Source organism: Gossypium hirsutum, chromosome A08 (assembly GCF_007990345.1).
Source record: "Gossypium hirsutum isolate 1008001.06 chromosome A08, Gossypium_hirsutum_v2.1, whole genome shotgun sequence".
In the NCBI taxonomy this organism is placed as follows: domain Eukaryota; kingdom Viridiplantae; phylum Streptophyta; class Magnoliopsida; order Malvales; family Malvaceae; genus Gossypium; species Gossypium hirsutum.
In genome coordinates this window covers 18,415,684-18,440,518 of record NC_053431.1, presented here as the reverse complement: position 1 = coordinate 18,440,518, position 24,835 = coordinate 18,415,684, and the positions used below count along the sequence as shown (strand labels likewise).

At 33.7% G+C, this 24,835-nt stretch overlaps 1 protein-coding gene across 1 annotated transcript; it reads right to left on the bottom strand.

The window, feature by feature from the left end:
- LOC107913032 (callose synthase 3) lies at positions 1–21,138 on the bottom strand. Its single transcript, XM_016841505.2, is given in 45 exon segments — positions 1–552; positions 1,023–1,208; positions 1,325–1,375; positions 1,464–1,618; positions 1,621–2,260; positions 2,341–2,570; positions 2,658–2,770; positions 4,054–4,137; positions 4,217–4,335; positions 4,492–4,611; positions 5,182–5,332; positions 5,423–5,609; positions 5,770–5,838; positions 5,978–6,103; positions 6,186–6,295; positions 7,963–8,114; positions 8,481–8,622; positions 8,721–8,821; positions 8,918–9,041; positions 9,173–9,333; positions 9,409–9,493; positions 9,576–9,670; positions 9,775–9,909; positions 10,294–10,380; positions 10,478–10,527; positions 10,613–10,694; positions 10,983–11,043; positions 11,133–11,185; positions 11,271–11,605; positions 12,353–12,470; positions 12,557–12,682; positions 13,244–13,334; positions 13,413–13,489; positions 13,617–13,754; positions 15,839–15,965; positions 16,077–16,168; positions 17,236–17,328; positions 17,435–17,551; positions 17,628–17,738; positions 17,897–17,990; positions 18,104–18,228; positions 19,302–19,402; positions 20,299–20,545; positions 20,847–20,884; positions 20,972–21,138. Coding segments are annotated over 43 exon segments (5,850 nt in total). The 5' UTR covers positions 20,486–20,545; positions 20,847–20,884; positions 20,972–21,138; the 3' UTR covers positions 1–303.
- Positions 21,139–24,835: the final 3,697 nt, after the last annotated feature.

The window sequence follows — 24,835 nt, the reverse complement described above, 5'->3', positions numbered from 1 at the left end:
TGCCCTTAAAAAGCAATTCATAACATTCATACCTATTTCCCAGCGGCGTTTAGCCGACAAAAGTAATAGATATGCAGAATAATACATTGGTAAAACTTGCAAATTTTGTTCAGAACCATGCTAGGGTTAAACAATTGGCACCCATATCATATGACTGTTCCATTCAAAATGCCAAAATTGCCAAGCCCCCTCTTACATCCATAACCATAATATAATTACAACAATTGACGAGATTTTCAAGATTGAATTCATGCGAGGGATCAATAACATCAATATAATTACAAACTGCGGCTACTTAGTATATTACTCCTTGTGACGAGATGTGCGATCTTTACGGTGTCCGCCTAGAATACGTGAAATCTGCAGACCTCTGCTGAATGCTTGGTTGAAAAGCATTCGAGTTTGAAACTCAGAGACAAATGGAAACCAGGCAAGGAATGCAACAGGAGTGAAAAGAAGCAAGCCCATTACAATCTCATATCCACGAGCAAGTGTTCGAACTGATCCCCAGAAGCCAGCTTTCTTAACAACAGGCCTCAAAGCCTGAGCAATCTGATGACAGATATGAAAACAGCATTAACATCCATTATGAAGTAAAATTACCACGAATGATTAGATTGCCAACTCCTATTAGTCTCCACAAGCATTCATCAATTTGTTGACTTTTTTAAAATGAGTGCCAAGAGAGAAGAAATGCGCAACTGGTGCACTATGACCCATTGCATTTACCATTTAAGAGCACAATCATTCTAGGTGCAAATCACTATATAGCTTTGAAGAACCATTTAGGTGGCAGCAGATCACTATAGATTCTAGAAAAACAACCCATACCAGATCAGCAAACCGCAAGCATTCTTATTCAGAGGGCAATTTTTTTTGAGAAATCAGCAGTGCATAATGGTGGAAGCTCATCTTTTGAGCTTCAATATATAAAAAGTGCATTTGAGAGCTAAAGAGAACTATGCAAGTTAACCATTGCCATATGATTGTAAAACTGTAAGAGAGAGAGGAGACAAGCTTACCAGGAGCATTCCCCAACCCGTAGGCATGAAGATAAAAATACACACTATAATGTCTTGAATTGTCATATGAGCAAGTGTGACCAAAATAACCAGAATGGACACAAATGTCAAGAATATTAATCCCTTGATGAGCCGGAAAACAAGCTGATAGCTTGCACTGAACCTCCGCCTTCCAACAGATACAGTCTACAAAAAAGAAAAAATTATTAAGATAGATGATTCAGTTCCAAATTAATACCTGAACTTATGCATAGTCTAATAACTTCAGGAAGATAATAAGAAACTATTAACTAGTCACCTACCTTCATTACAAACAATATTAGAACAATCACAAGCCATGATGCACCATAAACCTGTGACAAGAGAAATGAAAATACCCAGTGTAAATATATCAGGATGAAAATCAAGGGAAAATGGCCATGGAAATAGAGAGGAACCTACCAAAAAACTTTTGGTTTCCCTTGTAACATGCAAGTGATAGACAAGCCCATACTGGTAGATAAAGAAACGTAAAGCTAACAATATCTCAGCAATAATACCACGCTTGCCAGAATATTGAAGATGCTCTTGCTCTTCTTCCCACCACGATTCCCAACTTTTTCTGAAGGTACACCTATACCACCTCGGTTGTTTATCCACTTATTCCAATCAGTCCAATCATCAACAATCTTCTGCCACTCAAAACCAGAAGGATTGAATAGGAAGGGAGCAAAAAGCCATGTGCCCACCATAAACCACAAGGATGCAGTGATCAATACATAAGCAACTGTACTTCTGTAAGTATGACCAAAGATTTGGTACACGATAAGCAAGATCATCATCTCAATACCCTTAACAAAATGGCTACGTGAATAAAGCCGGTAGTTTTCAGCAAACTTTGCATGGAACACCACAAAACCTCGGCCTGTAGGCCTGTACTTAGCACCTCCATGAAGCAATGTCCTTCCATAATAATGGGTTTTTGTTCCAAGAGAAAATGTGAAAAATACTGGTGCCAGTTGCAGTTGCATTAATATAAATTCACTCAATGCAGTTCGGAAACCCCTTTCCAAGCCAATTTCCATCAACATGGGTAGTGCCATCAAAAATCCAATTTGAACAAAAGATTGAGAAGCAAGAGCCACTTGAAGAGGCTTATTATCACGGATTGCTGGTTCCCTACTCAATCCTTGTTCAAGGCCACTGAGTACAAGATAGAGGCGCCCATAAAGGAACACATAGACGGTGAGCACTGTTACCTGCCAAAGAACACAGAATGATGTTTGGTTTGTATGACATTTTAAAGCTATAGTTAAAAGGGGAAAGTTTGCGGAATTACCAGAGTACTGAAATAAAAACCAACTGTAGTGAAATAACAAGACAGCATTCTGAAAAAGTCAAAACGATGTCCCAGCCGGTATATATCTCGACTCAATGTCTGCTCACCATTTCCATTAGCTATTTTGGCCTCAAACATAGATATCTGATTTAGACCCACATCCCTTCCCTTCCCAACTTGTATGTATTCATGATGAGTCACATTGCCTTCACGAAGTGTAGAATTGAAGCCTGTAATCACAATCAAATCACATAAGTTACAAATCAAAGTCAGGCAAAAAATCAAAACCCAGTTAAAAAAAATCAAGGCGTTCCTACCAGCAAAAATATCTTCACTTAAATTAATGACTTTGGATGCTTTACTGACACCTCCTCTTGTGAGGTGAAAGAGCCTATCAAATACATCTGGATGACCATAATGGAATCGAACCCTATACAAACAGGAAACACACAAGTGATCTAGCATTGGTTAACCGAATGTACTAAAAATGTAAAGAGAGCCAAAGATAAAGAACATTTTTTGTTTGCTTGGAGTAAAACCCACAGTACCATACTAGCATGGACAGGGAAGATCCATTAGTATGAAAAAAAATGATGATATTTTATGACATCTTATTTGAGAGTAGAGAAACAATTAAGTGCGACGAATTGTCCAATATATATAATAATTTGACAGTAGATAAACAAGAAGCCGATGACCTCCAGATTTAGAATGTTTTACATAGTGATATCCCTGTTATCCCACATTTATTAAGTATAGCTTTTCCCACTCTGTAACTTAGCTCAAATCTAATCAAGATTTAATCATATTCAAAAAAAGGCTCCAAAACTTTGATCAATTTCTATGGTTTAGCCAAAAGGAATGCACGAATTTTAGATAAGAATTAACAATGATAATTGCAAATGAAATGTTAACTATTCGTGCATGCAGTTTGAGCTCTAGAATTAGAATTTGTTAAGTGGTGTTATCCCCACATCTATTGAGTATCCCCTCTAGCTATAACCAATTGATTTTAGGGTTTTATACTTCACATAGTATCAAAGCCCGGGTGTGTTCTACTGTTCCTGCCTTAACATAAGTGGTGTTACCCCACATAAATATTAGGCTTCTTGTGGCCTTATATTAAAGTTGGGCTACCACCTAAAACCAAGTAGTTTTAGGTAGGATGCTTCACAAAATGCATTTAAGCAACCCTAAAAAAATCTATTTAGGATTGTTCTCATGTTTATTGTTAATAAAGTGGCCCACACAACAAACTCTCAAACTTAATCAACGTTGGATATTACCATTTTAACTCTTCACATCCAATAGGCTCAACACCAACTCCTAGACTTGATCAAATTTTGATAATACCATTTAACAAAATCTCTCTAGGCTCAACACTAATGACAAAAAAATAGGCCTACAATGTGGTCATGAATATAAAAGAACAAAAATGAAACAAAAAATAAAAAAATAAAGAGCAACAATAACCTGGGCTCTAACACCTTGTCCGATATCCAACTTAAAAAACTAATCACTAGCTCAAAAAGATTGTCCTTAGTTTTCTTCTAGAAGAGGGGGAAGGGTAAATTGATCATGTATTCCAAAGGAACAAGCATATCTAAGAATTCACACTTATCTTTTTCAAAAAGAGATTAAAATCCCAACAACCACCCCACTGAACAAATATAAAAGTATTATAACTCTGAAAGGTCTAACAAAATAGCTTACTTTAGAGGGTTGGCTAACAGTCGCTGACCAATAGTAACAAAACTGGTCTCCTGATTTGACATAAACCATGCAAGAGAAGAAACACTGCACCAAACAATAGAGTATCAACAACCTATGAAAAAGAAATAGTTAATAATATAGCAAAAACAGGCTGCCAGTATACCTTCCAGTAAATATGTGCTCTCTGAGCCCAAGTATGGTTGGGTATCTTACACCATCATGCTTTTTGAGGAATTCTTGCAACAAATTCCTCATTTTCAAGGCCTCTTCCATGTAATTATCCTATGTGATACAATAAGAAAAGATAGAAACGCAATTATCCTTTGCAATGCATTCAAAAAAAGGAAAGGTATTTTTATCCCATGAGAACGAGCAATAAAATAATAGAAGGCAGCATCATGAACAATGATGTTTAGTAAAAACACGATAAATAGCAACCTGGTTCATGTCTATTGTCTGCAAGCCTTCTCCTCGTGTGAAGATAATAGCATGGTTTTGGTTTTCTGGTTTTCCTTCACCCAAGATAGCAGGTCCTGGAAGTTTTATCCGATAAATTTCCTGTTACAGAAATGATCATAATGAAAAGATAATTAAAAAATGAAAAGCTTTAGGATGCAGAGAGAGTGATAGATATCCAAATTGAAAGTGGATATTTAAAACTGCGCACTTCGAACAATCAAGTGATAAAAATGCACTGAATTTAAAATTTTAAATAACCAACATGAAGGTTCTAGAACAAAATGCATACCCGAAGCAACAAATTCAATCTTTTAAAGCTGTCACTAGAAGAGCAGGCATATTAAGAGCACGTATCAGATGATACCTCTCTGTCATCTAACCAATGTTTGATAAACCAAATAAACATCTGGCAAGATGCAATTTAAATGCCAATATTGTATTTCTATCAAGAATGGTCATTGATCTTCTTACAGATCCGTCAAAGGGGACCTACTAACAAAATGTTGAAACGGCTTCTTAACTTCTACATGTATGGCCATATGTCAAAATGGGCTAAAATACTATGAAAGCCCTGAACTATTCCACTGTTCTTAAATAATCCCCAGGAAACACAAACAACAATCTAATAGCTAGCAACATATGATATTGAAACCATGGTTTTGCATTTACCTGGTCTAGATTTTGCTCTGAAGAATCAATGGATTTCGGCACAGCCCTCACTAGCACTGAGAAATAATTAACCTTGCCATTAAGCTTCTTCGACCTATCCTCACTACGTTGTTCAATCTCATCAATATATGCTACACGGAGTGATGGGTATCTGCCAATAAACTCCACTTAATGAAAAATATGTACACTTGTTAAGCAACTGAAATCTTCAATTACTACTAATGGAAGTTAGCATGCTCACTTTGTCATAAGCCTCAGAATGTCCTGTGCACGCTCACTACCAGATCGCTTCTGAATGCCATATTGTTGGCAAGACACCACATATGTAAATTTCATATCAGCTACAGCTTCACACTGTGCCTTCAGTGATCTGTTCTCTTTACTATCCTCTGTATTTAGTTCTATGGCCTTATAGCCTTCCATCAAATCTAAGCAGGTGGAAATTAAAACAATGTAAGATTGAACAAATCTCAGATCGCTAATAATTCTTACAAGCAGATAAATTTGTAATCAATATGTACGACTAATTAGTGATTAGCAGTGTACAATCAATTATACCGGAAGTTTACGGGAAACAGGAACATATACCTTCATGTTTGGCCATATCAAGGAAAGCCTGAAGCTCCAATGCTTCTCGATAGTACATCATACCTCTAACTGCCATTTATAGTGCTCTATTAGTCTAGAAAAATGGAAACAAATCGCAAACACAGCCGCAGGTGCCAAAACAAGCAGGCACACACACACACACACACACACACACACACACACACATATATAGAGAGAGAAAGAGGACCAGTTCTTGTTAAAGTTTGCCCCCTATATGATGCCCACAGACGAAGTTTTTCTTGTAATTCAGGAGATTCTTTAAGTTCTTCTTCATTGTTTCGTTCCACCCTTTCAAGAAAGTTATTCCATTCATCTGGAAATTATTAATGGCAATCAGCCACAACTTAAAAACAGTGCATAGATTTAACATTTGCAGCATACAAGCGAGTGTAAACCTGGAAAGATTTTCTGCAAGTAAAACAGAATGGAAACACCATCTTCATTTGGCTCTTCCAATTCTTGCAAGGAGAAGAGAACTTCTTCTGTGTAGTAAGGAGTTAAAACACTACAAAAAAGAAAACAGAGGTTCAACAATTAGATAGATTGATATAATGATAAGTATAAAATTTTACCAGATAAATGGGGAACAATAACTCATTTGAGGTACTTAACCAGCGGTTCAACAATTACAACTACAGCAACTTATGAAGGTCAACTCAATTGCAAGGGAGTTTACAGTTTACAATTTTAACCAACTTGATAAGCATGGCCAAAATGAATATTAATAATTAAGTAAATTAATATATTCTTAAACTTTATACATTTCATTTTGTTAAGTTATTTAATTTTTCATGCGATTACATTATTTAAGACAGGAATGGAATTAATTAGGTTCTTAAATTTATAAATTTCAATATGTCAACTTGTTTATTTTTAATGCAATTACATTATTTGATGCAGTTTAGTCAAGGCATGAGCTTTAGACATGCCTATGACAGCGTTGCACTTCAGCACCAGACAACAAAAGTGCCTCAAACCCTTTCGGGCAAGGCCCATTTAATCAGGTGCATGCCTGTTGCTCCTAGGCACTTTCTTTAGTAAGGAAATAGGCATAAAAAGCCCACGTCATTGAGATCTTTTTAATTTCTTTTGTTTTTCAATTTTTCATCAATTATACCTTTACCAGTAAGAAAAGGATAGTATTAAACTCTATGCTTCTCAATATTTGAGTATTCAACAACAAACATGGACCATAAGAAATCATGTACATTGACCAATAAAAAAGTTTAATGTTTTGTAGATATAGATCATACTTTAGAGTTTACTAATGTCTTATGCTATATTATACAGACACAGAAAAACGTATAAATACACATATTGTGCTTTTACTTCACTCAGGCTAGCACTTATTTTTGCACCTTACACCCCTGACAACACTCTGTTACAGAAAGCCGATTCTAAAAGAGGTAAAAGACAGAAACATTTAAGGTAAAACCACAAAGAGTTTTACTTCGTTATTCTATTGATCTTTCTATTGTGTTATTACAGAACAGTTGGTGTAAATAATAGTAACAAAACAAGAATAGGAAAAATAAAAAGGAAAAGGGAGAAAATAAAAGGAAAAACATACACCAAAAGACCTTCCATTCCATGGAAGAGTAATAGACAGATAGGTGGCAAAGCATAGGGTTTAAAAATAGTAATTTTAAGTATTTAACTCTTTAGGTAGTTTGTGCTAACTATGAATAACTAAATAAATGGCAATTATATTACTATGAATATCCTAACATTTTGCTGAAAATTGAGCTAGTTTAACTCAGTCTAGAACAATACTTTTGCAAGGCATTGATCAATGTCATAGATGATAGCTGGCATGCCCAATTTGTCTAATCTACTCCTATTTAGAATATATATTTTTTTTTTTCAAAGCATAGAAAAAGCTTCTCTCTTTTTCTAAAGTCAACCAATCTATTTATTTCCATAGGTAGAACAGCCCAAATACAAATAAAATGGAGATCTCTACTGTAAAACAAACAAAACAAATGGCTCTGTTGCAACGGAACACCCAATTTATATATTAATAATTGCATTAAAAAGTAGTACAAGAAAGCTCTCCCAATTTCCTATCCAATCAACAACATGATATATTATTTAGTTATAAACCAATTAGATGTATAACAAAGAGTAAACAATAGTATTAGAATGAAACAATGAATCTAGGAGAAAGCTTACGAGAAAGAAAGCATATTGCGAACTTTAGGTGCAGCAGGCATGTCCATAAACAAAGAATTTGAGAAGAAAGAAATTCGCCTCCTAGCATCTATATTAGAGGGTACATCCATTGCAGATTCCTTTGTGGTAAGCAATAAATAGAGCCGGTTGATCTACAAAAAAAAAAATAGGAACATTAAGCATACAACCTAAAACCGATTGCCAGTGGGTGAAGGGACCGAAATTTAATAGAAGTCACAGACATAGAGAAACCCAATACTCAATTAATGTGGGCTAACAGCACTAACACTCCCACTCATGTGTAGCTCACAGTGCCAACACAAGGACAACCTCACCAAGGATCATCAACATCACATAGGGTAGGGCAAGGCACTAATACCATGTTCAACATCCAACCTAAAACCATTTGGCAAGAGCTGCAGGAGCCCAACTTTAATACAAAACCACAAGGAACCTAATACTCAACTGATATGGGATAAACCACTCAAATAATCAGAAAAGCATAACAAAGAGCTCACCTTTTCTCTCCATGCTTCTGAAACAGGAGTTGGAAATTTGATAGCTCCAGTAGAAGCAAATAACTGATCTAACTTTTTTGTATCAAATAATTGATGAAGTGGATCAATCATCCCATCATGCCCAGACCCTCCATGTTCCAAGCTTTAGAGGAGAAAGGATCAAATAAAATAAAATAATAGTAAGTTATGGCACTAGAACATACTTGTGTTTGAGGAGACAATCACATGAAGATGCCAAACCTGGAGAATTCTTCCTCCGCCATTATGTCCTTTGTCACAATCTCCAGCATGTCCTGGAAACAAAGTACCACTTGACCCCTTTCGTCCTGCTTATTTTCCAACTGCAAAAACCAACATGCTTATTTTAGGACTTCCTATTACACCCAAATGCAATAGGAATTAAATCTACTTAAACCAATTTAATTCTCGAATATTACCAAAAGTTTTATCAACTTCACAATGTGGTCATAGAGACTAGGAAGAGCACTCATTTTGTAAGTCTTAATCAGACTACCATCGGCTATACGTTTGTCAACCTTGGAAAATATGTCATCTATAACTCTGGAAACACATTAGAATCAATACAAATGAAATTAAGCAACAATATGCTTCACAAAGTAATAATTCCAACAAGAGGAAATTGCAGATTAACTAAATATTTGGTTAACATTCTAAGTTAAAGAGAAGCTTACCTTTTCTCACGCTGCCCTTCAACTAGAAACCTAATAATGCTTCTGAATGAAGCATAGCATTCACGAATTGCACAGAACATGTAAGGGTCAGCTTCAATCCTCTTTTGCAGCTCTCTATCCCTACTATCACTGTCCTTGGCCATGTCTAATGCTATTGGGATCTACATGAAAATACACAGCTAAAATCAAGATACTCAACTCTAAATATCACCAGAGAAAAACAGGTCGAAGCAAACCTTGCTAGCAAGCAAAAAAGGTGGCCACTGGATTTGATCTAAATCACGGTCTGCCCAATAGGGAACAAGCAACAGATTCATCTCCCTAAAAATGAAACAAGCTCAATACATAGAAACAGTAAGATGAATGTAACACATATATAACATGAAGCACAGAGTGTAAATACTTGTTGCTTATAAGATCCTCCTCCCGAAAACTACTGATTATTTTGTTCCACAACTGAGCAAATTTTGCCGCCTCTTTCTCTTTATTAGACCGTGGCTGAGAAATAGAACAGTATTAGATGGAAAGTGTATTTTGTGATTCTTCAGCCAAAAACTCAGAGAGATCAAAGTTTATAGTATATAATATTAAAGAGATTTGACCTGCCCAAAGCTGCGAGAGAAAAAAAGCCAAAATCCTTTTTTCTTTTTCTCGCTCTTATCCCCTGGAATTAAGCGGGCATTAAAAGCACCAGGCAATGATCCAAAACGAGACCGGAGCATTCCTAATGTTCGAATCTGGATTTCAAAACAAAAATATAGAAATAATATAAACGTACAAACACTGGAAAGGGAAAACAACTAATATAGGTTCTAAAGAGTTTCTATGATAATTATAAAGAAGCCGAGAATGAAGGGGTTTTCGAAATATTTAAAAAGAAACTGCCACTTTTCATTACGTGAAGTTTACAAAATAGAAAGATGCCATGTGTTCTCCATCATCTACATAAAACAGGTGAACAGAGCAAAGAAATGGTTGACCACCACCATAGGGCATGTTTCAGGAAAATGCTTGGCAAAACCAAGACATTTTCATTGGAAAATTTGAAAAATAACCTCGCTAGGAAAAAGTAATAGAAAAACAGTGGTAACAACTAACTAGTTATGTAAAGCTCCACTTACCTCTCCAAGGCGTCGAAATGCACCATAAATACCTCCAAATAGTGTAGAGAATATTGCATACCAAATCTGGGTATCCATAAAATAGACCTTGAAAAGTAAAAACCAGCAAATTAGACCTTGAACTATCAGAGCCAAGTAATGACAGAAAAAAATGGATCAATTATGATCAAGAGATATGCCATACAAGAATGATTGGAGCCCAAAGAGCAATCACAACGCCTATGTTGTTCCTTGCTGCAATAAAAGAAATCAAGAAATGAACTTCCATGTTCTCGAAAAGTCGAAAAGATGATGGAATGACATATTTTAAGATTCATACCTTGGGGGAAAAATTCATGCCACTGGAAACGCGTTATCCGAACAGACATAACAGCTTTTGTGGGACCAACTAAAGGTTTTATCTGTAACACCAAAAGGAAGAGGTGATGGATTATTCAGTCTCTAAAAACACATCAAATCTGACATGCTAATCAAAGAAGGAAGATGAAAAAGATCTTTTTTAAGAATTAAAACAAAAGAAACACCAATGGAAGTGATTCTAGGTAGCTTAAGTTCATAGGATCATAATCATCTTAATCATGGCCAGCCTTTTGGTACCAATATTTTGATTGATTAATGATCAGTGGAAAGAAAAGAAAGGAAGTATGATTGTATGTGGCAGTTTAGAATGAAATGAATGGAGGGCACACCTCAATATAATAACTGAATGCCAACTTAGTGATGATAAGTAGGACCCAAAACATTGTATACCTGAAAGTTCAAATACAAATAGAAATCAAGTATCTCAAATAGTGGTCACAAAAGCAAATTGGTAGATCCTACAAGCATTGAACTCTTACTTGAAGAGAGAAAATGTGCTCTCATGCATTCCCCTACCAACATAGAGACGAGGCTGAAAGATTCAAGCAAGGGAATAAGTGAACCAGAGAAGAAATAAATTTGAGAGAAGATGATGATATAAGAGAAGTTATCTCTACCTGTGACCACCACATCATAAGCATCACAATCTTGTAGTGTGAACTTTCAAGGAATCGACGAACAAACGGAAAGAGAAACAATATTGCAGCCAGCATATTTGGTGACAAGTAAATCACAACAGCTAAAATGAATAAGGAAGGTGAACTTGAGGCACTGCCAAACCAGCTTTGGATTGTTCGCGCAATTCCTGAAGGATTGTCTGAAGTATAAGCATAAGTAACCGGCAGAACAATCACCCATGCAGCTGCTGAAACAACTTTCAATATGTATCTTAACTTAACATGAAATGACATGCTCTGCTGTGCTTTCCAACTAAGGATTACATCAAGGACAGCTGCAAAACATTAAATAAATATCAGTAGAAACTTCAGCGTAGCTGGTATGCAATAAGATGAAAAGGTTGTGCAAATAAGTGTTAAACATGTATGCATAGACCCACAGTAAAACAAGAAAATTCCAACTTAATTGATACACAAGCATGCAGATTAAAACACCAGACATAAAAAAAAACACTCAATGATAATTGGCACTTCAAAATAACCCCAGTAGTATTTAGCACCTTAAATTGGTGGCTTTCATTAATCAACATATTATTAGTGATGATGAGAAAATTGGAAAGGCTAAACCAACAATGTGCATGTAAACAACATAAGGTTAGCCACTTCGAATGCCAGAAACAGTCCGTACGGTACTAATAGATTGTCTACAATATATAACCAAGGAGGAGTTGCATTAAGACAACCAAGAAACTGTGATCTACTTGAAGTTACAATTCAGCATGCAGAAAAAGTTACCGACTTGAAGCAAATCTGCCAGCACAGTAAATGTTTCCTAACTACAAATATTTATTGTTACCCATGCATGAGATCTAGGAACAAGGTTTTAGAGTTAGAAAGAAAATTGCTTAATGCTACAGACCACAGAATTCAGAAAGCAACAGGATGCTTTCTTTTCTTTCTACCTTAATAATGGCTTCTCTACCATTTAAAAGGTTTGTTCCACTTAATCATGAAAACTTGTATTGCCAACAACTAAAGCTATAATGACAGATAATAACATAGGATTAACCGGATTCACTCACCTTGGCCAAGCTTTAATATAGCAGCAGTAATAAAGACAGACAGCACTTTCTTGAACACATCACCCGTAAAGATGGAACTTGGTTGACCATTGCCATTCCAAGCAACAATGATCATAACCTTGCACGAATCAGACAATATCAACACCATGGCAAAAATATTCTCAAAGGAAGAAAGAAAATGATTTGTGAGTGTCAAAGTTTTACCTGCAAGCAGAGAATGAAAAAGCTCCACATTCGATCAAAGCTTCTAAAAACATGCCAGAACGAGCGTATCTCAACAAAGTTAACTTTCCCCACCCATCGGTCCCTAGTAGCTTGTGGCTTGTTATCCTACACACATGCCACAAAATTTAAACAGTAAATATGATAAGAGAAATTATTCTTGGTAAATAACAATTAGACAGGTGCAATTATTGCGCCCTTCCAACTTATTTTTAGCAACCAACACAACATGAAATCTCCACCATAAGTTGGAGTTACAGACTACATACTTCAATTCCCTTGACCACAACACCATCAAAAGACTGACTTGTATACCATTACAGGAAATAGGGAACGGAACATTTGAGACTCATTAGAGACAGGAGATTGACATTTATTTAACTCTAATGTCCACTACAGAGTAAATGACCCAAGTAAACCAAGCAAACATGCAAAGCAAGAACCAATAATAGGACAATTTGCAAAATCACTTGAATTGCCACAATAGATTTAATTGTCCAAAACCTCCAGATGCAAGAGCAGAGAACCATAGTTAAAACATACTCCTCACTCCCAATTGAACATCCTTCGTTTTGTTTAACAAATGCGAGGTCTGTTTGATATCCAAAACTGTTCTGCAATAATCCTAGGTGGGAAAAAGCAAGACTAGATATCCAAAAATATGCTTACTCCATTTTTTTCAACAAGTTGTTCAATTGGCAGGCAAAAGAAATCAGCATCAGCACGCATTGGCCAGCCCAATCGGAAGCAATCAACAGACCTAAAATTAAACAAAGGTAAATAAATCACCGAGTATAACAGTGTGGACAGATAAAAGTTGTAAATAAAAATTCCATACCAGAAGTATTCATTTAAATCATCATAATTTCTCCATTGTGAATGCTTTGATTTCCCTCGTTTACTCCTTTCAGCTTCCTGCAGTGAAAGTCAATTGTTTCACAGTCAGAAAATGAATTCTCCAACATCATCACCTTTTTTACTAAAATGGCACACAAACTCTGAGAGAGAGAGAGCAAAAGTAGACAGGAAATGCATATGATACCCTTCGAATAACTTCATAGATAGGTGTAACAACTTTCTTCAGAAAAGCTTCCTCCTCTCCTCCATAGGCTGGCTGGATATTCTCTCCAGTCAGTGGACTGACATTTCCCGCCAGCATACCATAAAGTTCAAATGCCATCTACAGTAAACAAAGGATAGAAGTATTTAATATCTACAAAATTAAAATAGATCTGGGAAAGCATCTATCAGAAAACATTATTGCCAGAGACACAAACCAGGTTATATAGACATTACATAAATTCAGTCCAAGACAAGTAGAAGAAACAACATCGAAAACGTCACTATGTACGGAAACAAATTACAAGGCTAGTCTTCTTTTATTAACATTGACAAGCCACATGTTGAGGTGTCCATGGATCAGGCTAGGTCACATATGCTAAACCTTTCAATTTAAAAGTCAAGACTGAGACAGGCTTATCAATTTACATACCGGTTATGTTAAACCAATAAAATATTGTATTATTAACATTTCAAAAGAAGCTTTCTAATTAAAATTAAATAAACATGTTTTTACTTATAATAAAAAAAATTCAGGATGGCTCAAGCCTAAAAACCTATGTCCAAGCCCAAACGCACAAATCAGGCCAGGCTAACGCCTATGGCAGACAGTCAACCCGTGGACACCAATGTCTAAATCATGGAAACAATGTCATTTCACTAACACTATTGAAATATGGGCTGACAGAACTTATATTAGCTTGTCCAATCAAACAAATAACAAGGCATTTAACTTGAAACCAAATCAGAATGGACCATGAGAACTCAACTATATTAAAGAATCCCCAGGAGATCCCAAACTTAATCATTAAGATTCAATTTTTACCATTCTCATTCATTTTAAAGATCCCAAAAACATCTAAAACTTAATCATCATAAAATTTGTGTTAAACACCATCTTCATTTGCCTCAAATTTAGGAATGATAGACCTATGACATTGTAAGTACCTGATGTTTAGCAGACAAGTGGATAAAATCCTAAATCCTACTTCATGGCATGAATTTAAAACATAGGCAGAAGAATCCCTCTTGGAGAGGTCAATAATGGGGGACAACTTGCTTTGATTGTTAAAATTTCCAAACGTATTACTTGCTCTCTCTTATATGAAACACCAAGTTTACTGACATGTGATATATTACTTGCACTCTCTCTTCTATGAAACACCAAGTTTACCCAATGTGTGATATATTACTTGCCCACTCTCTCATATGTAGGCCCAATATTAGCAATTTAACAATCTTGCATCAATAAAAATAGAGAGTAGCAACAACAAACATAACAAACTAGTCAACAAGCAAACTGGGTTATGAATAGTAACAACAACTAGATAAAGTGAAAAGAATTAACTTAAATATAAGATACAACAATCCCAAACTTGGCCAATGTGAGACATATTACTTACATGCTCTCTTATATGTATGGGACCAATATTAGCAATTTAAACAATCTTGCATCATTAAAAATAGAAAAAGTAGCAACAACATAGCAAACTAGGCAATGAGAAAACTAGGCTTTGAAATAGTAATAACAACTAGATCTAAGTAAAAAGAATTAAATTAAAAATAAGACATCACAATCCCAGACTTAGCCAATGTATGCAATAACAATACTCAATTCATCAATAAAAATTACTGCTACATACACATGAAAACTTGAGCACAATGACTTAACCAATTTTACAAATGTATCAGTTATTGGCAATCATCATTCAAACTAATAGAAATTAGCACCAGATGCAATTCAAAACCCCAATAGCATATTACCATTTTTGGCTCCAATGAACTAACATTTTATCAAACCTCGCATCATGCATTAGGTTTGATAACCTCTTCTAAATAGCGAAAGTGCAATGTGATACTATCAAAGGATGACCTATTCTAATTTGACATCTACCATCCAGGCACCAATTGAAACATTCAAGTATGATAATGTCCAATTCCGCAAAAACAAGATTTCTATCGAATAAAAAGCAAACTCTTAGAACAAACTTCATATCAGTTGCTATTTTTTTTCTTATAGAAGTCAATCTAAATAATGCTAATAATACGGGAAAGAGCAGTTGGGTCAAAAGAAAATGACTATTATCTCCATAAACACTATAGACAAGTCCAACCCCATTTAGTTAAAACCCTAAAAAGTGATGAGTGGCCACATTTATGATTTTTTTTTGGGGGGGGGGGGGAAGAACAGTGTTTAGAGCATACATGATGATAGATGTAGCAAAGGCATTCTGGCATGAACCGCAAGTTTGCAGCTTCACCCCATATTAAAAGGTACAGACCCATGTACAATAATTTTCTCTGTTGCACTTCCTGCTGAATGGTGGGCAACCTGCAGATTTAAATATCAAGAAGAATTAAGACAGAAAAATATGGGAACCTATTTATGTTGATATTAACTTATTTCATAGCATGACTGCTTGATAATAGCTTAGCGTCTCACCAAAGACTACTTTTGCGATCCAAGTACTTGCACCACTTTTTGTAGTTCTTAAAAAGTTTCTTCATCACTTCTGTCAGTGCATGGTCATCCAACTGTGCAAGAAAAAAAGTCGCAATTTTTATCCACATAAAAGCATCAAAATTCAAGCAAGTAGATAAGATCCAAAACATTTTGTTAACAGACCAAGATCAAGAATTTTGCATCTTTTCTCTTTGAGAAGTTAGATTATGTCTGGAGGATTTACTCGTTTTATGCTTTCCTGTGATAGTTCATAAATCATCACTACAGCTTTGATAAACCTTTGCAAGTTTAAATTTTCAATAATTTTTTTCGAAGATCTTTATAACTCATTTTAGATATGATTTAATGAAAGATTTAAGAACAGAAACTGTAGAAAAACCTACAGCAGCTAGAAACTACTTAATGCATTAAGTTCCTTTAATTCAAGGAAAATTCTGTTATTCAATTACATTAATCTTATATGTTCCTACTAACCACACTTATTTTCCCTTTTTGACTTCTGATCAAATGAAAAGATACCTCTAAAATTATCTCTCTTATGAAAGGTCAAATACAGAATCTACTTAAAATTAAATTTTCAGTAGCTTACAAAAAGAATTACCATATCATACATTTAGCCCTTCTAATTTTCAAATCAATGCTTAATTTATTTCAATTTAACAAACAGCACCCATAACAGTTTTGGAAGAAAAGGAAAAACCATATCGCTCACTTGGTAGTGCCAAGAATGACACCACAAAAGGACTCCAATAGAGATCTATGAGATAAGGTTGAAAAATTATTTTGAAAGAAAGGAAAATGGAGAGAGAAAACATAATTATATACCAACATTAGTTAAAATCAAATATATTAAGAGAGAGAGAGAGAGAGAGAGAGCATATGCATATGCACATACACATACACATAGAACTAATAATGCCCTTTTGGTTATTGGATCAAACTCAATAGCCCCATAATACTAATTCACCCCAGTAAAAGTTTAGGGACAGAAAGACACATAGTTTGGATAAAAATTCACCAATGAAATTGGCAATACATAAGACAAAAAGGGGATAAACCTAACTATCACTGTTCCCATTTTTTCATAGAAAGTTCATGCTAACAAAGAAAAACAAAATTATCCACTTGACAAGCAAACCTTGGGTTGTTGATCAGGCTTCGGAAATTGCCGTATGTGGACATTTGCAAGCAATAAGATCAGGTGCTCCCTTTGATTTGCCACATTATCTTTCTGAAGAGATCACAACTGAGATATGAGTATAGGTCCAAAAAACATACTGAACCGACTCTTGAACAGTATTCTATTGTTAATTTACTCTAGTTAGTTCATTTTTCACCTGAAACCCAAACATTTCTTGAAGCCAATCTAGAATGTCTTCATCTTTCTTTCTCTTGTGATCATTGGGCCAAGGAAGACCCCTTGTATTACGAAGAGCATAAACAGCTGCTTGGATCTGCATTTAGGTAAAAAACAGAATGTAAAAAAGGAAAAGTAAATTGTTAGTTAAAAAATACAAATTCAGAACATACCTCAGGGTATTGCATAATAGCCTGGTTTGCACTATCAGGATCAAGCGGAAGGATGTTGTAGGGGACCAAAATTTGTGTTTGTTCTGCTACTTTATCCTGAGCTTCCAGAATCTGCATAAACCTTAATAGTTATAACATCCTTCGCATACAGAATTTTGAAATTGTTCATAAGTTTATAGTAAATTAATCTTAGCCAGTGAAAGATATCTAAATCAAACAAGACACCATCAAAAAATGATAACAGGTCAAGAAATCTAGAAGAGTTTCACCTCGCGGTCAACTTCAATAGACTGCGTCAAATTGACAGCCTTTAAAACCTCAAAGAGAACATTTGCAGTCTGGTATGCTTTTGTGAGTTGTGCCCTACAAAGGAACAAAAAATTTACCATCAAATGGAAAATTATGAATAAAATTCCACAACAATCATCCAAACAACTTAAATACTAAAAATATAACCATGTAATATGATGACTTACCGATCAGCCTTATCGGCAGCATTTGTCAAGGCCTGGATGTATTTTTTGTAATAGTGTTGATAAAAACTTTGCATTTCACGAGCATCACTTTTCTTAACCCTTCCCTGTAGGGTTGGATCGTTCTCCTGTAATAATAAGATCATATCTCTTCATAAGACCAATAACAAAAAAAAGGATGTGAAGAACTAGAAGTATTAAACATGTACAAATGAAGACATGCAAGGAAGCTTTGATAGTCTAATATGGTAACTTCTAAGAACTACATAAGATCAAACAAAATAATATGTTTTTCTAAAACCCCTTAAGTATCGGATAAATTAACATGAAAATTCCAGCCCATGATTATTTTTAAACAAATATTGCATGCCCTTTTCTATGTTCCAGGGAAATATAAGCAATTCGTTACGATTCATGAACAATAAATGTCAGTTGTCACTGCTAAGTCTCATGTCAAAACTCACAAATCACTATTGGAAATATAATCACCCTTGGGGTTATCAACACACAGCCTCCAATGCAAAGTTATGTATGAGCTAACATAAGTTTCCATAAAAATAAATAAGCACAAAAATTCATTAAGCAAAAAGGACAAACAATGTAACAACAGATGCATCCCATGCATGGGAGAAAGGAAAAAGAGAGACAGTAATTTAGAGTTAGTTTAACATGGAACCTCAGAGGAATTATAATACAAGTGAAATTGAACAAGCACATAAGCTCATTCTCAATTAGCCAATTTGTGAAAATCCTTTTGGCACGCATAGATTTCTCAAAAAAAAAAAAAAACAAAACAAAAACAAAACAAAACCTAAGCTGCAGGAATGGTAAATCACATTCATATGAAAGAAGCCAAAAACCTGAAACCGACTTTCAACTGATCCCAAAGTTCTAAAGAACAATTCTAACAAGAAGAAAAAAATTTATTATAAAACGGTCTGTGTTCTCCCCCCCCCCTCTTGCATAAAGCAGCTTAATTTCAGTGTGGCAACTCTTACTCTAAGAACATGTTTAACAAAATACAATTTTTTGACAGTATGATAAAAGTAAAGTGACCAAAGATAATTAAATGCAAATGCTTATAGACCACACCATTATTGTCACACTAATCTACACAAATTGCAAAAACATTTCTATATTTCAAAGGCCTTTCCAAAATATGCTAAGCAAAATCTTTAGATGAGAACACAACTATACTCACTCTTTCGAGACGCTGAAGGAGTGCAGTTTTAAATTGGCGAACGCCACGTCCACTAGAAGTGGGATCCAACCTGTGAGCTTTCTCAAATGCATAGAATCGGCCTACAAAAAATAGCATAAATTCTACTGAAGACTGCAGATAATATGACAGAATCACACAGCAAGTAACCATGAAGCAAGAAGCAGATTAGAGCAAGAATGAAATGAAATAAGCAAATCCAAGATGCTTATAACTGAAAATAGACATATAAATAAACATGTTTATAGATGTAAAAAGTATGTTAAAAACATAAAATGTAGAATTTGATATATCAGCCCCAAAGCAAAACTAAGTATGTACGGATGTCAAACATACACTAAATTACCGCACTCTGAAAAGTATCATTTTAAGGTATTGAGGACATAAAACAGGAAAAAGTACTATTTCTTGACCATCTGGGCGAAATAACTCCAACACTAGAAAATTTCACAAACAGTTTGGTTCAGAGTTCCAATTCTTGCTACTTATTTTGTAACAGATAAAGGGGAACAAAATAAGGTCTTTTTTTTTTTCGAGATACTCCTAATATAGCAACAATAAGACCAAAAAATCCATTTTTAAACAATATATAATTGGAAATAACCCAAGAGCCAGCAAGGCATATGTTTCTAACCAGAGTAAGTATCATAACAAGAAAGTAATGCAAATAAAAGCAGTAGTACCACAAAATAATTAACACAGTGAAGTAGAAAACAGTGTGCACCAGTCAAGAAACAAAACCCTATGTATATCTTCATTGGCATGTGCAATAACACAGAATGTATATCCAGCAGTACACAATAAGTATTAACAAAGCTGGTTAGATTTCCTGTTATTCAGAACTGCTCCGGTATAAGGCTAGCTCATATTAACAGCTAGAAACAAACGCTATAATAATACGGCAAGTAACAGCATTAATCAAAAATCACATAAAAAACCCATAATCATATTAGGAAAGCAAACTAAAGCAAAAACTTACAGAGGTAAGCCACCCTTGGGTTGCTTGATTCAACCTCATTGGCAACACGGAGAATGGGTGCAATCTCGCTAAGAGAAGATGGCACCACCTCACTATCAAAAGCGGCCTCTCCGAGATTACCAGCAGTCTGTGTTCGTGTGATCCGCCTCATCGGCTGTGATTGATCTGACCCCCTGCTCGAGGACATTTTTGCCCTCGTCTTCCACCCAGAATCTCAACAGAAAAAAGGGAAAAAACACTCACTTCCCTGCAACATAAAAAAAAACATCATTTTCATCTTATACCATCCTTTTAGAAACATACAACATCAGAACCAAAATTTAACCCTAGCTCAACTTAAACACCCAGAAACCAAAAAAAGCAAAACAAAACGGGAAATTTTCAGAAGCCTAGAAAGCAAAAGCAAGTAAATCTGGCATTCAAACGAGAAGAAAAAGACTGGCGAGAGCAAAAAACTACAGTAACATCGAGTAAAAAACAGGCCAAGCAAAGTAAAACCTTAATCGAACATCATAAAATAAAGTAGCTGGGAAAAGAGAGTGAAGTACCAGGTCACTAGAAAGAAGATTTTAAGCTATTAAATCACCTGCATAGACAGGAACAGGGTAAACACTGAAACAGTAAAGGTAATGTGAGGAGAAAATTAGAAAGCAAAACTAGAAAGAGAGCTCACAGAGAGAAAAACCCTAAGAGAGAAGAGAAAACCAGATATAGAGAGGGAGAAACAGAAGGGCGGCTACTTTAAGCTACTTAGCATCAAAGGAAGCAAAAAAGAGAGTAAAGCTAAGAAAAAAACACAAGTTTACAACCCACAGCTATGGTCTCTTCCCTTCTATCTTTTTCCTTTTTTTTTTTTTTCCTTTTAACTGCTATTGGTGGAGTGAGGTGGGCAGAGAATGAGGTTTCAAGACTATTAAAATTACGAAATTGCCACTGTGTGGTTAAAGCATTTTGTTCTTTATTTTATTAATTACTTCTTTAATTCAATTAAAATACACGCTGCAAATTTTCTACTATTAAAAGAATCTCTACCAAGCTTTTGTTTACCTTAAATTCTTTTTAAATAACAGTTTTATTTAGTCAGCAGTTATAATTTTAAAATTGAAAGATAATAGAAAAGATATGTAAATTACCAACGGATAAATTTTTCATTAAATTTTATTTATACAAAAAGTTTCCTCTTAGCATATGTGAAAAAACAAATTCCACCATTTATATCAAGAAATAGTAAAAATATTATGAAAGTTTTTTTATTAAGAGTGAAATTATATTTTGTCTTCTTTATTTAAAAGATAAGTAAATTAGTCTTTATATTTCAAAAGAAGATACACATAAAATGTCATGCGTAAATGTTTAATTGTTTCGTCAGTCTTATTAATTTTTAACAACATAAATAAATTAATTTTTAACAAAAATAATAAATTTATTTTTTATTAATTTATGTAATTTTTAAATAAAATAAATAAAATACAATCTAATTTTTAATTCAAAAACCTACGTGATACTTTTATCATCATCAAATTGACAAATAACATCAAGGGTATTTCTAATAAATAAAATCAAATTTCAAGAAGAAGGTAAGATTCTTTACAATCTGAAGCAAAGTTATCGGGGAAACAGAAATAGTAATCATTTCAAATATATAGAAGGACCATTTTATCCTCAATAAACTCATTATTATTCAGTATTTATTATTATTTTATTTGATGTTTAGTGTTGAAAGGAAGAAATTGTAAATGAAAGAGACATGCATTTAAGTAACAGTGACTAATTCTCTAAGTTAGAGGAAGATAATCATGAAATATATTTTATTTTTATGAATCTCATAATTAAGAGATGAGATAAGTAATTATTATAATATGTATTGTAAATTCAGAATTTTCCCTCTTCATTAGGTGGCACTTAAAAGATTGGGTTGGTGGTAAACTAGAAGTTTGATTAAAAGAAAGGGATAAGCATTTTGAAAAGGAAAAATAGGTTTATAAGATCATATCCCACTGTTGGAGATGATTGTAGGTTTGCTTTGTCCTAACTCTGAAATTCCCATATAAGTTTTTTCCTAGCTAAACCCCATAATCACACACAAAAGTCCAGGCTCTTCTCAAAATGGGTTTAGCTATTACAACCCAGAAATAATAAATGGAAAGCTTTCGCTATTCTAAAGTAAAGTCGATTATTTAACCTAATATAATTATTATTTACAATTATAATTTTCAGTCTATACCTAAATCTGATATATTTGAATGATAATTAATTTTTTTCTATCATTATAAATTTGGAGAGTGAATGAATTATTAGAATTTGAGTTTTGATCATTGGTGTCAAGTGTCAACCAATAACAATTTTACTATGATTTTATTGGCAGTTAAATAATAGACATTAGTGTTGAAAGAAGTTATTAACTAGCCTTCCTTCCCTTAAATTGATTGTATGTATAAAATTATTTGCAATATAATATAATTATACTATTTTAAATATATTATATGCATAAAAGTTGCCTCAAAAATTAATATTAAATCAAATATGCTGATATGAAATTATAAACATAAAATTGAACTATAAAAATACATTTTTTTTATGTCTAAGTCGTACTTTAGTATTTATATTATATGAGTAATTTAAATAAAACCCAATTTATTTTTAGACATAATTGGAAATGTTTAATAATAAATATAAATATAATTACTTTTTAAATTTTTTTAAGATTTAAGGGTGTAAAAAACTTTTTTAACTTTTTCAAGAAAAACAATTAAACTCCTATTTTTTTCCACTCAATTAGGTATTTGAAATACCAAAAATGTATCAAAAAGATCTTTTAACCGTTGACCGTTAAAGTTAGCGGCACTCAATTTTTTTCAATTAAAGCCGTCACGTATCGCAACATGACGTGATATGTTGCAAAAAATGATAAAAGATAAAAATCAATAAAAGTTATAGAAAATATTAAAAAATTATAGAAAAATATTAAAAATTTATTTAAAATAACAAAATTATAAAAATCATAAAGAATTTATAAACAATGTAATTTTTATAAAAATCGTAAAAAATTATTTTCTTATAAAATTGTAAAAAATCTTATAAAAAATTATAAAATCAAATAGAGGAAAGTGTTATATCAGTGAATGAATTGATAAAAGTTGATGAAGATTTTTACACCGGAACTGCTATGAGAGTTGCTTTTATGGGGAGTGTTACATACATGTGTAAAAGTGTAAAATATTGATAAAGGGTCAAATATGTGAATTTAAGTGTTTTAAAGCATTTCAATTGGTTAATTGAATGAAAATATTATATTTAGATCAAGAAACGAATCAATTGGTTGATAATTGCGGGAAAGGAAAAGTTGTCGAGTAGTCGTCGTTGAAATGTTTGTAGCTATTGTGATTAGGTAAGTCTGTAACTTAGTTAAATTAATTAGTGTTGTTTTTGTGATATATTATCTATCTATATATGTTGTGATTGAGCTCATTTACTGGTTAAATGGAAAAGGATGAAATGGGCTAAGTTGAAATGATGATTAGATTAAAGGTTATGTTTGAAAATGAGAAACTACATGGACGAATTCTTGTGATGAAATAATGTGTATATGACTAAATGATATAGATATGAAACATGACATGTATGAACATTATGAATGCTTAGGATACAAATGACATGTCATTAGGGGTTATTCACAGTTTTGGGTACTGGTCTTGGATGTCCTACCGATGGATGAGGTCTCGCATTTGTTGTAGATTCTCCATAGCTCGTGTGAGCAACATCGTGTAGCCTAACATACTGACCCATAGCTCGTGTGAGCAGGCCTATTTCACAGCTCGTGTGAGCATTTATAGTTACAATATAGCTGCAATTACAATCACACTTTGTGTAAGCCTTGTTTCTGAATATCCAACGTTATTTCATTTGGTTCATTGGGTGTTAAATGTATAAAATGGAATGGATATGCAAAACTATCATAAGGAATGAGACATTAAATGGAGAAATTGATATGATTTATTAAAATGAAATGTGATATACAAAATGGTTATGTGCTAAATGTGTAAAATGAAATAGTTATATGAAATAGATATACAGAATGGTATATGAATCAATTATATGGAAACATATATACGAAATGATTATATAAAATAGTTGTATGAAGTTTTTATACGAAATGTTTATATGGATAGATATGTACAAAGGGACAATTGAAATGAACTCTCAAAATAGAAATGTGATGTAACATCCTTTTTTCAATGGTGTCGAAAATAGTGGTTTCGAGACCACAATTTCGACATGTCAATCATAAATATTAATTATTTAGTATTACGAAGTCATTAGTGTCGTATTAAAAGTTGGTTAGGAAATTTTAATGTTTAATTAGTTAGTTAATAAAAAGGGACTAAATTGTAGAAGTTGCTAAAGTTAATATATATTAGTTAAATGTGATAAATGCTATGAAATCATAAATTAAGGGATTTTATTGGTAATAATGTCATTTTAGATTAGGGTGGACGGTTTAGGTGGTTTATAACACAAAATTATATTACTTTTAAAA